Below are 12,542 nucleotides of genomic sequence, written 5' to 3'. Positions count from 1 at the left end.
AACGTCTTGTGGGTCACACAACGCTGCCTAAAGAGAAAGGCCCACAGTTCCCAAACCAACTGGTGAGCTTGTGGCAGGGTAAGTGTACAGATGTCTGATCCTTTGGGGTTTATTCTGGGGATGTGGCTGAGGGGGTCAAAGAGGGCAGCAATGGAGAAGGAAGGAGGTTGGCAGGACACTACCTAGCGCTGTCCTTGTGCAGTGAAAATAGGGTCTCATTTACTACTTGGTCCCAGAGCCTCATGTCTGCTACTGTTTACATGCAGCGTGTGCTTATTTATCCAGCAATCCCCTTTCCTATTGCTGGGGGAACAGGCTGCCTTATCCATCTCTTGCTTGTTTAGCTTGGAAACCTTTTATGCAGCTGATAAAGCAGTATCTGTATCTGCCTTATTTGTAGGCAAATAACGTGTAACTTAAACTCTCGTTTCACCTTGAGGCCCCAGTTGTAGCTCAGCCCTGCATGTGGGTTTTGAATTAGCCTTGACTGAACATGCAGTTCCTTCCCAAAATGCAGGTGAAAGGGCTGCTAATGGCACCCTCTTGACCATGTACTGTGGCATGTGTCCTAATAAGTCTCCTTAGCAGAAGGATTGTAATCAGCACGCTGCAGTGTGTCCAGCTCCCCTCTAACCATCACTTTTCTATAGCTCACTGCTGATGTTCTCCAGCAGATTCAGTGTCCTGGAAACCAGGAATCCCCTCTTAACTGTTCTTGCCAAAGAGTCAGGGTTTCATAGGATCCAGCCTTGAGCCTGAGTCTAAACAGTTCCTTGCATACATGCATGAGAGCCCTTACCTTACCATGTGGTGAATAAGCGCAAAGCAGAGAAGATACAGACTGGGGTTAGAGTCTTAAGGTAAATGCGCTCTGAGGTGAAGAGCAGATGTGAGGAGCTTAATATGTGCTGGAGCTGGAGCTGAAAATGTGCTTGGATAATACCTGTAGCATTGGCTCTTCTGTTACTGGCTCTGTTCTTTGCCCAGGTCCAGCAGGATCTCAGCTCTTGAAGGATGTCTATTCCTGCAATTGCTCTGACAGTGTAAGGAGCAGTTCATTCACCATCCTGCCTCCCTTCATCCATCTCTTCCAAGATCATCCAGTGCCCATTGCTACCTTATGGGTGGTGTTGCCAGGTTCTTCCTGTGATATGCATTTAAGCCATTCCACTGCCATAAGCAAATATTTACTCAGTGAAGGATTTCTGATGGCAAACACCCATGTCCTGTTCCATTTCTCCATGTGTCAAGATTATCCCTTCAAGGCCAAGGAAAGGGTTTAAAGACATGATAGAGAGTTCTCCTTCCTTGTTATTACAGAGTATTACAGTGGCTGATACTCAGTAATTACTGTGGTCGTTCTGCCAAGAACTCCCATAGGAATGATGCTGTCTTTAAAGTACTGGAATTCCATGTAAGGAATTTGTCCTGCTCCCAGTGTCCCCACCCTTTGCTTTCCATTTTCCCTTTTCTGGCTAAAGAGATGTGAAAGTGAGAGCTAAGCCTGCTACTGAGTGAGCTATGGCCTGTCCCATGTGGTTTGGGGTGCTTTGAGCACTGTTTGAAGGCAGCATGGGAAAAGCTGAGCTTGGAGCATCTTGGTTAGTGCCAGCTAGCTCCATCCTCCCAGTGGGAATGCGGAGGAAGATGAGCTATGGGGGAAATGCGTGTTCAGTTCTGTTTAGCTAAGGCACCGTGCGGTACTGGGAACGGAGGAGCAGGAGTAATTCCTGAAAGACTTGGGAGTGTTCTTGAGGTGTGATCCGCTGTCAAGATATCCCAGCAAATGCTGTCCTTGGGGATAACAAAGTGCAACAGAAGTCAAATACAATAAAACCCAGATGACAACAAACCTCAGGGCTCAGTTCCACTGCCCTGAAAGCACCAGGGCTCTGTTCCCCTTCCTATTTTTAGCACAGGATGCTTTCACCTGGAGGAAGGGAGGCTGCAGCCAGTCAAAGAATGCATGCAAGGCACATGAACAGCTGGCTGCTCAAGAGAGATGGGCCAACAATAGCGAGGTTTGGCTCCAGTCTCTCCAGCTGCTGGAGGTATCTGTGAACTTTGCATTTCTCTGACACACTCTGGAAACTTTGGTGGATCATTAACCAGGTCCTGTGCTGTTCAAAGTACTCTCACAGTGCAGGGGGTTAATACTAAGCCAGCAACACATGGCGTAGCTGGCATTAGAGGGAAAGGAGCTAATGTGCTTTGGTGGGAAAGCTGTGTTCTGTGCGCTGTCAAAAACAAACCTGGGGGGAAGAACCTGTTCTCTGTGCCTTGCAAAAGTGCCCTGAGCAAGCTGGTCTGTGCAAGGCAGGGCAATAAGGAGTATTCTGGCCCAAGGGCAGATGTGCAGTTGAAGGCTGCAGAAGGGTTAACACAGGCTGATGCTGTGGCCCATGGCAAACAATCTCTCTAGTGCCAGGGGCCCCGTAGAACGCCCCATTTTCCATGTCACAAGGATTGCTGCAGCAGCTCTGTTGCTCTGGACTTGTCTGTGTATATATAGCTGCAGGAAACAGCTCGTCCAGCCGCTGTTGCAATAGGTCTGCTGCTCCTGTGAGGCAGAGGAGCCTGTTCCGCTGCAGCCAGACAGGACATCTGTTTGGAGCCCGGCTGTGGCAGTGGAGCATCCGACCCGACAGCGACGGACTCGACCGAGGAGAAAGAAAGAGAAGCCACGAGGGAGTCACGCAGGGGAAGGGAATGGTCAGAAAAGAGCAACAGCTCGGTTCAGCTGCTAGAGCCTGCCTTTGATTGGGTGTTATCTGCGAGGCCAGAGGGGGATTGTCCGCGCAGGGCGTTCCTCTCCTCTCCCTGCTCCGTTTGGGCTATATAAGCCGGGGCTCGGTGGCCGTGGCTCAGACACCAAAATGAAGTTGAAAAGGGAGAAGCAGAGCTCCGCCAGCAATGAAGGCTCACAGGGGGTAAGTGTGCAGGGCTCTGGTCCTCGACCTGAGCCTCCCACAGCGGCGCTGGGCGAGCTCTGCAGGTAGGAGATGACCAAGAGCTGCGAGGCCGCCACGTGTGCGTGGAGCTCACAGGAGGGCACGGGGTGTTTGCTCTTGAGCCCAGTTTATCTGCGCTGAGCCTCGAGGTTTTCCGCCTGCCCCTGCCTTGCCATGTGCCTTCTGTGTGTCTTTCCCCCTCCGTGTGGACGGGTTCTGTCCTCCTTCCCCATCAGTTTTAGGCTGCGGATGCTTCCGGATGGGGGCTGCCTTTCGCAGCAGTGTTGTCGCGGACTCTTGCTCAATGCAATGTTCGTGTGTGCCAGAGGATTTCCTAAGGGTGCTGAATGTGAGCTGTTAATAGCAGCGGCTCTTTGGAGCTCCTGGGGTTGGCTGAACGAGGGCAAGGCAGCCTGCTTTTCATCACCAGGGCTACAGTGGCAGCAGTACGAGAAAAAGAAGCTGGAAGCCTCAGCTTCCTCCTGATCCTTACCCTGAGATCAACTGGGATTGATCTTCTGTAATGCCTTAAACTCTGCAGGTCTCTGGAGGTGAGCTGCTGAGGAATACAGGGAATAGAAGGGCTACCAGCAGCTCTTTGGACAATACATTCCATTAGGGAAATGACAGCTCCTGCGTGTGGGACCTGACTTGGGTGTTGCGACATAAATAAAGCTTTGCAGACGTTAAGGCTAATGGTGGTGACAGAAACCAATGCATCTGAATGAAAAATGACTTTATTGATGTAGCAGCAATGGGAGCTATTAGCGAGCTACTAAAAACCCCAGCCCAGCTCAGCCAACACAGGGTGGGTGGCCTGAGGACTAAATAGCAACCGAAGCATTGCGAAAAGCGAGTTGCTCGTAACCCTGAGGTCTGCACCCACAGACATGGCCAGTGCTTGCTCCTACTCCAGGTGGCAATTTCACCCTTCTGCTTCGCTGCAGAGCTGCTCTTATACCCCACAGCCAAGCCCTGGCTGAGCTACTTGGATAAGTTCTAATTGGCTTCAGTGGCAATCGGATTAGAGCCGTAAAGAGCTTGATCCTGAAATGTGGGAGGCAGAACAAATGAGCAGGAAAGGGATTTTGTCACTTCATCCAAAACCTCTTCTTCTTAAAGCTTCCCTGTACCAATCTCCTGTGTTATTTCACTATCCAATTGCACGTTGGGGAAAGGATAATTGCACACAACCTTTTTCCCTGCAGGGAGGGTATTCTAAGCACGGTAACTTGACAATTATTCATCATCCAAGTGTTCCATCAATACCAGGAAAGAGCAGAATCAATTACTGTAATGACTATGTGCAAATCAAGCAGAACAGAACGAGTTTTAATGAGAACAACCCACTGGGCTTTGTCTGTAGAATAAGATGAAGTGAAAAGCAAGTCTTAGGGTATTTGTTTTTACTGACTGCCATTTATGCCCCAATCCAAACCTGCTGCTGAGGTGGGGTTTGTGTTTTCTCTCCCCCCTGCAGAAAATGACACTTGTGCTTGCAGCGGTAACGCTGATATCTGCATTTGGATCTTCTTTCCAGTACGGGTACAACGTGTCTGTGATCAATTCTCCAGCCCCGGTAGGTTGGACTGTGGTGTGGACGATGACCTGGGAGGAGGTTTACGAGCAAAACAAGGCAGGAGGGTACCAGTGTGTTATGGGTGTTTGTGGGCAGGTGCTTGGACTTCTCCATGCTTTGGAGCTGGGAACTGGTTGCCCTGGAAAGGAAGGGGGTGTAAAGGTGTATGATGCTGCAGTCTGGACTTTGTGCCTAGGAGAGACTGGGCGTGAGAAATACCTTCCCTTTGGCATAGAAGGCAGATCCCATAAGGCAGGATAATTTGTAATAGCAGTTACTTCGTCCAGGCTTCTCCATCCCCCTCTTGCATTCATTTCCCATTGAAACCATTCTCAAGCTGTTTGTTTAAAGCTTTATGACATGACTAGCTTTTGGAGCATGGAAGCTTTACTCACTGTGCTAAATGTGCGTCTTTCATTCCAGTACATGCAAGACTTCTACAACCAAACCTACTACAACAGGACTGGAGTGCCTATGGAGCATAGCTTCCAGACGCTGCTCTGGTCTCTTACTGTGTCCATGTACCCCCTGGGTGGCTTTTTTGGGTCCCTCATGGTGTGGCCTCTGGTCAACAACTGCGGCCGGTACGTGACCGTGGTGTTTAAGGTCCTTGAGCAGCAGTTTCTGGGCTCAGATAAGGTTTGCCAAGCCCATCAGGAGCATGACAGTGTCCCACACGTTGGTTGTAAGGCAGATAGGCTGGTGATCAGCCGCTGGGCTCAGCAGCACGTGTTGTCTCCCATGTGTACAAGATCTTACATGGTTTCGATGTGGTTAAGGCCATATGTTGGGCACTGAGCCACATACAGAGCAAAGAGAAAAGTCTGAGATCAGGCCCAGCCTCTGCTGCTTGGGTTTCCTGAGAATCACAGAATCAGCTGGGGTGGGAAAGACCTTTAAGGTACCTCGAAGCCTCCATTCCCTGCAGGGAAAATGGGACAACAGCCGTTTTCCCTGTGAGTAGTCCTTGGGATGGTGATTCATTTGAGTTTTGGACACTGTGGCACAGAGGGGATGTCTCTGCTACTGAGGCCTTAGACAGAAAATCAACTGAATCTGTCTCCTTTTCTATTACTTCGCAGAAAGGGCACTTTGCTGATAAGTAACCTCTTATCTATTTCTGCTGCAATCCTAATGGGAACCTCAGAGCTAGCAAAAACCTATGAAGTGATCATCTTTTCACGTGTTATCATGGGAATATTTGCTGGTAAGTGGATGGGGATGGGAGAGCAATAAATACATTCTTGGCTATGTAAAGGTCTTTTACTGTCACAAAGGGTGGTTTCACAGGTAGCACGTTTTAGCCATATATCTGTATATCAGTGCTGCTCTTGAATCACAGTTGTCACCTGCGTGTTGCAGGAGTAGTAAAGATCTATAGCAGACAAGAGCAGAGACTGGAATGTGAGATGTACAGAGGAGATACGTGTCTGAGATGCAGCTATCCTCTGCACTGAGCATCTGCTAGGCACTGGAGCTCCAACAGCCAGGAAACCTGCTGCTGATGATGATAATCTTACAAGCCATTTTAAGGCCTTGCTTGCCTTTTCTGTGCACACCCCCCCCCCTTGTCTTTTTTTCTCTTTAACATAATTAGAAACAGAATAATCTTTCCAAGTCAGAGTCACTGGAGATGATGCCAGCCCCAGTGATCCAGTGCTGGGACACACTGTTCTTCCTGCAAGAGGAAAGAAGCATTAAAGGGGGGGGGTGTGTGTTACTGGTGTAAGTGGCTGTATTACAGCAACAGTAATAGGGAACGAATAAAACCAGAAGGGGTGGGCAGCACTGTACCAAGCAGAGCAAAACCAGGGTGATAAGGGGCCTGTAACAGCATTTAGGCTCAATTCATTGGCTTTGGGCTGGTTAGACTGACGTTCCCCATCGTTTGAAACTGAGTTGGGATATCCTGTAAAGATAAAAGAAGAAAAGAAACTGGGATAAGAAAACAACTTGACCTGTAACACACAGCAGTTGAAATTGGTGAGCTACGGCAGGAAATTCATCTCCTCCAGTGGTTTTGGTTTGGCTTTTGACTCTCCTAAGCCTGGCAGCTGCTCTTAGCATGGGATCGCTGCATAAATACTAAAGGACCTGTCAAGTGTGACCCCTCTTCCCAGTCATTTATAACTGACTTTAACCTGCCCGAGGGGAGACTGAGCTGAGCTCTTAGGTAGAAGCTCTTCCCTGTGAGGGTGCTGAGGCGCTGGCACAGGGTGCCCAGAGAAGCTGTGGCTGCCCCATCCCTGGCAGTGCTCAAGGCCAGGTTGGACACAGGGGCTTGGAGCTCTGGTAGGATCTAAGTGCAGCCCTGCCTGGTAAAGGGTGGTTGGCAGCACTGCTGTATGCAGGGCCTCTCTTGGCAGGGCTTGATCAGCGTTGGTCTGAGCAGTAAGAAAGCTGCTGTTGCTTGACTGCAGTAGTCCACGCTGCTAGCATGTTTTAATCTGGGCAACTGAAAGGCTGCTTATAATACAAATGTAAACCACTGCATCTCATGAGTTTACTTTTATAGTGTTTTCTAGTTCCTTAAATACTTGTTCCCCAGCCTGTTGCTTCCAGATGACGGCTTTCTAACTCCGTGTTCCTGAAAGCTAGGAAGCTGAGAAATGAAAGCTGAGAGTCTCATGTGGTCATTTGACTCCAGAACTTTGGGGTTTACATGCCAGGATTAACAGCGTAACCATGGAGCTGGCAGCTTGCTGGGGTTACAGTGGGTTACAACTCAGTGTTCCTCAAAATAACCCATGTGCTATTCGGGTTTCAATACCTCTTCCAGCATGGTGCTGGTAAGAGATCTCAGACCAACATAGCTCTCTGGGAAACGTTACCAAGCAATTGAAGGAGTACTGAATTGATAAAGGCCAGCAAGAGGTTGCATCCTTCCACCCTTACATCACTTTGGATATTGATTTCTCTGCTTGGTTCAGAGGGAGTATAAATCCCTCCCATGCACTCTGGGGGCGCGAGCACCTCTGAAGCAGCACACAGGATTCTTTCCACGTATCGTGTTGAAGGGCTTGGCAGACCCTGCTGGGAGCTATTTTTATGAGCACTGAGACAGCCCAGATCACAGCCTACTGCTGCCTTCTCAGGCTCCTCAAATGCTTTGCTGCTGAGCATTGAAGCTAGAGCCTCACAGCACCAAGTACTGCTTTGCTTTGAAGGTGGGCAGGTTGTACTCCCAAAGCCAGAGCTTCTGAGGGTACCAGATTCAGTGATGGGTTTGGTACCTCTCCATGTACTGAGTGAACCAATGCTGTGTGTGTTTTGTCCCATCTTCCACTGAAGAGTGAGGAGAACACACACAGCTTATGCACTGGCCAGAAGATGACCCTGAAGTCAGCTGGAGCAGAAGGGCTTGAGTGTGAGGTTTCCTGCTCTGGTCCAGCAGGGATTGCTTTGGTCTCATGTAGGAAAAAGGTATCTTAGTAAAGACAGTGCGTGTGCTGGTGCCAGGCACTGCATGTCTAACGTTGTTCTCTATTAGGTCTGGCTTCCAACGTGGTTCCCATGTTCCTTGGAGAATTGTCCCCCAGAAATCTGAGAGGTGCAATTGGGATCGTACCCCAGCTCTTCATCACCACTGGGATCCTTATAGCTCAGATCCTTGGTCTCAACATCATCCTTGGGAATGCCAAAGGTAAATTCCTGGCTTGGGACTTGTTCTTGTGGCCCCCACAGGGGGAAGATGTCTCATAGCTGTCACCCTGTCTCACTGTTGCAGGCTGGCCCGTGCTGCTGGCGCTCACTGGGATCCCATCACTAATTCAGCTCCTTATATTGCCCTTTTTCCCTGAGAGTCCCAGATATTTGCTGATACAAAAGGGCAACGAAGAGCAAGCACGACGAGGTACAGTATCATCCTTTAATGGAAGGGGGAAGATCTGTGGGCCATGACTGACAGCAACCAGCAGTGAAGCGAGTGTGAAAAACTCCATTGATGCTGTTGGTGAATGGAATTCCTGCAACACTGCTCCTTTCTCTGCATATGTGAATCCCTGACCTGCTGCCCATGGTGGGAACAGTGTTCTACCAATTTGAAGCAGGAGAGTTCACTGTAGACCTGCTCTCTGGGGCCCATAACTCACTTTCCTTTCCCAACCAGCTCTTCAGAAGCTGAGAGGCCGGGATGATGTGGATGATGAGATCCAAGAGATGCACCAAGAAGACCGGTCAGAAAAGGAAGAAGGACAGTTCACTGTGTTCAGCCTGTGCACCTTCAGAGGCTTGAGGTGGCAGCTTATCTCCATCATTGTCATGATGATGGGCCAACAGCTCTCGGGGGTCAATGCGGTGAGTGGGAAGGCACATGGGAAAAGCCAGTGGGATGAGTAGTAGAAGAATGGGGCTTTACAGTGGGTGATGTGGGGCAGTGCTGACCCAAACCCAGTACACACATGTACTAGATACAGTCCAGCTGTCCTGTTAAGGATAGTTTGGACATTTTAGTGTAAGGTGCTTGTGGCTGGATCCAAACAGCAGTGTCCAGAAATGAAAGAATCAGTTCTCAGGCTCCTGTGCACCAGTTCCAGGATGTAAAAGCAGCCAGACTGGGATTCCTATGTTCTGCCTTTGGTCCCATGTAAACACAGCTGTGGTTTTGCTGCAGGTCTTCTACTATGCAGACAGAATCTTCCTGTCGGCAGGAGTGGATGACAACAGTGTTCAGTATGTCACCGTGTCCATAGGTGCCATCAACGTCGTCATGACCTTGCTTGCTGTAAGTTTCTATTAGGGCTTTTCAAGTTCTGGCTTTCCCACTCTCCCCTACTTGTCACGGGTTAAGTTGGGTTATGTTATTTACACATACTGTGAGCTGCTTGGCACCACAGACACCCTGGAGTGGCCCTTGGTTGAAGGCAGCTATGTTACCCAAAGTGATTGACCATCAGCAGATGGTGGCAATGGCACTGAATTTCTTAAGAGACAAAGACTATCTCTGTAAGTTCTGCTGCAGTAAGTGCTGTGCCCCATGCCTGGTCTCTCACCCTCTTCTATCCCTTTCAGGTCTTCATTGTGGAATCCCTGGGAAGGAGAATCCTCCTCCTTGCTGGCTTTGGATTTTGCTGTGTCTCCTGTGCAGTGTTAACTATGGCTCTCAATCTCCAGGTGTGTAGTTGGATGGCTCAGGTGATGTTGCCCATGCATTTCTGGACTGTTCAAGGAACCATTGGTATGTGTTGAAGTTGTTTCTGAACCCTGGGAAAGAGGGAATGATAGGAACTAAATTAAAGCCAGGAAAAGTTGTGAACCTCCTTGTCTGAGCACTGTTTCCAGCACATCATGTTCATAATACCTGTTGCACTGATTTATTGGAAGCAAGGATCATACCCAGGCTATGGTTTTTGTGGTTAACAGTGTATATATCTGGCAATGGAGGGTGATACTGGCTTTAGAATGCCTTCAGATCTTAATATGAATAGTGCCTTGAATGTGTTGGTGATGCTCAGATAAGGATGACATGTAATCTGTGATTAATTTCTTCACAGGCCACTGTCTCATGGATGTCTTACCTCAGCATAGTGTGTGTCATCGTTTACATCATTGGACATGCTATTGGAGCCAGTAAGTATGCACAGTCTGGTCCTGTCTCCTCCACAAGCTGGGGAAAGCCAAGTGTTACATTCAGTTTCAAACCAAAAGCTCTATGGAGCTAATCCAAGGAGGTGGAGATAGAATTTCTTCTGTGTGGCCATTCAGTGTGTGGATTGTCAGCTAGGTTTATTTATGTTCCAGTGAGGAGCTGCTTGTGTCTGTGAGGCAGGGGAGCATCTGGCTCTCAAGAGGAAGAGCAAAAGCACAACAGTGCTTGTGTCTGATATTCCCCAAGTAAAACCTGGAGCAAAACTATGCCGAGCTAGTGAGCCCCACAGCTGGGCAGGGATGTGGCATGCTTGCATCTGTGGGCAACACATGGAATTAGAAGCAATGCGAATTATACCCATGGCCCCGCAGATGGCTTTGCAGAAAGATGTGCAGATAGATGTGGATATTGGGAAGGCTTTGTGCTGACTCAGCTCCTCAGCATGGTGTATTTGTCTGCTTAGCTGCAGCAGTGCAGCATCCAAACTCCTGTAGAGGTTTTATAGCAGATGGAGTTGCACACAACCTTTCCTTCTCCGTTTATGCCACCAGGCAGATTGAAGCATGGAGGGCAGGGATGTTGCTGGAGGGAGAGCAGCAGGTCATCTGGACCTGTTAATGAGAACACACTGTTTCTTGCTCAACGAGCAGGTCTTGCTTAGTTGCTGTTCATGGGGTGCTCTCTGGAGAGACAGTTTGTGTTCATCAGCCTTATTTTACAACTTATGCTGGAGATGGGCTCCTGGCTGAGGTGCAGCCATGGGAGAGAAGAGGTTGGTTGCTGTGTGTGAGCTCATTTAAATGCCCTGTATTTTCTTAATCTCATCCTTTATTTGATGTATTGGGTGTTTCTAAACACTAGTACTTTAACAGTTATTGCCTGCCACTGAAATGAACAGTGTCATCTGGGAATTCAAAGCAGGGGAGTTCCCTTTGGGATTTCCAAGTGTGCAACTCCCTTCCAGGTCCAATTCCCTTTGTGATGATCACCGAGATGTTCCTGCAGTCATCCCGGCCTGCAGCGTTCATGGTGGGTGGCTCTGTGCACTGGCTGTCCAACTTCACTGTGGGGCTTGTGTTCCTCTACATGGAGGTAAGATGCAACCACACAACAGGGCAAGACTACAGCTTAAAATCCGTATCTTCACCCCTGTGTTCTTACAGAGAGCCCTTTAATCCCGAGAGCCATAAATGCCCTAGTTGGTTCCCAGTACCTGCATGCAGGATTATATATTAAGGACAAGAAAGTGATGTTAGTCAGCATTTTCTTATCACATCTGTCAGTTGCACATGGTTTTAAAGAAAGCAGTTACTTTCCCATGTGAATGTCTGATCCAGAATTCAGAAGCATGCACAAGACTGCAAATACCCAAATACTGCTTTTGCTCTCAAGGTCACCAGTTCAATCTGAGCCCCAGCAGTATGTCCCATACACTGCTGTAGTTGGTGATTTTAGCTTGTGCAAAGGGTGAGTTTAGCTTGACTTCTGTAACAGACCTGCTTTTTCCAGTAAACCAATATTGGTTTCCAATGAATCCATGGTGGCGATATGAGAAGATAATCTAGAACCACTCCTAACTTCAAGCTAATGCAATTATTTAAGTCATTCAACATAAAATACGTGCACATCACTGTGGCTCCTTTCTTTCTAGCTATTGCAGAGCTCAGCACATCTAAATCATGTGAAGTACACAACTGGAATGTTGTCCTCATCCATGCTCTCTTCTTTCCTTGCCCTAGGCCGGACTGGGGCCCTACAGCTTCCTCATCTTCTGTGGCATCTGCCTCGCCACTATAGTTTACATCTTCTTCATTGTTCCTGAGACTAAGAACAAAACCTTCATGGAAATCAACAGGATCATGGCCAAGAGGAACAAGGTGGAGATTCAGGAAGACAAAGAAGAGCTTAAGGATTTCCAGGCTGTCCCAGGTGGGCAGGCAGAGAAGAAGGAAATCTTCAGCCATAAGTTCTGACCCAGCCCAGTGTTGGCCCAGACATTTTCCAAGATCCATTCAGTGGGAGAACAAATACATGGATTATTTTTTTGATACTGATCTTCGTTCAGACCTTCTGCAAGCTTTCCACAGCAGGAGTTTCCACATAAGCCATTGAGTCTTGAGAATGTTCTCATTATGAGTAATCCAGCCCAAACCATGGAATGGTTTGGGTTGGAAGGGACCTTAAAGCTCATCCAGCTCCAAGCCCTGCCACGGGCACGGACCCCTTCCACTGGAGCAGCTTGCTCCAAGCCCCTGTGTCCAACCTGGCCTTGAGCACTGCCAGGGATGGGGCAGCCACAGCTTCTCTGGACACCCTGTGCCAGCGCCTCAGCACCCTCACAGGGAAGAGCTTCTGCCTAAGAGCCCAGCTCAGTCTCCCCTCGGGCAGGTTCAAGCCATTCCCCTTGGCCTGTCCCTACAGGCCC

The 12,542-nt window shown here is 48.8% G+C and overlaps 1 protein-coding gene across 1 annotated transcript; it reads left to right on the top strand.

Annotated features, from left to right (window-relative positions):
• Positions 1-2,569: 2,569 nt before the first annotated feature.
• Positions 2,570-12,169, top strand: LOC133209335 (solute carrier family 2, facilitated glucose transporter member 5-like). The gene is made up of 12 exons (XM_061347922.1): positions 2,570-2,930; positions 4,432-4,530; positions 4,954-5,114; positions 5,613-5,737; positions 8,021-8,173; positions 8,258-8,383; positions 8,639-8,826; positions 9,143-9,253; positions 9,541-9,642; positions 10,023-10,098; positions 11,082-11,209; positions 11,857-12,169. Exons 1-12 carry the CDS (start codon positions 2,877-2,879, stop codon positions 12,088-12,090), a joined length of 1,557 nt encoding a protein of 518 aa, XP_061203906.1. The 5' UTR covers positions 2,570-2,876; the 3' UTR covers positions 12,091-12,169.
• Positions 12,170-12,542: the final 373 nt, after the last annotated feature.

This window comes from Neopsephotus bourkii, unplaced genomic scaffold (assembly GCF_033783945.1).
Source record: "Neopsephotus bourkii isolate Nb327-2 ecotype Australia unplaced genomic scaffold, CSIRO-AGI_Nbou_v1 NB_333, whole genome shotgun sequence".
Taxonomy (NCBI): Eukaryota; Metazoa; Chordata; class Aves; order Psittaciformes; family Psittacidae; genus Neopsephotus; species Neopsephotus bourkii.
Note: the sequence above shows the minus strand (reverse complement) of the source record. Positions and strands in the feature narration are given on the sequence as shown.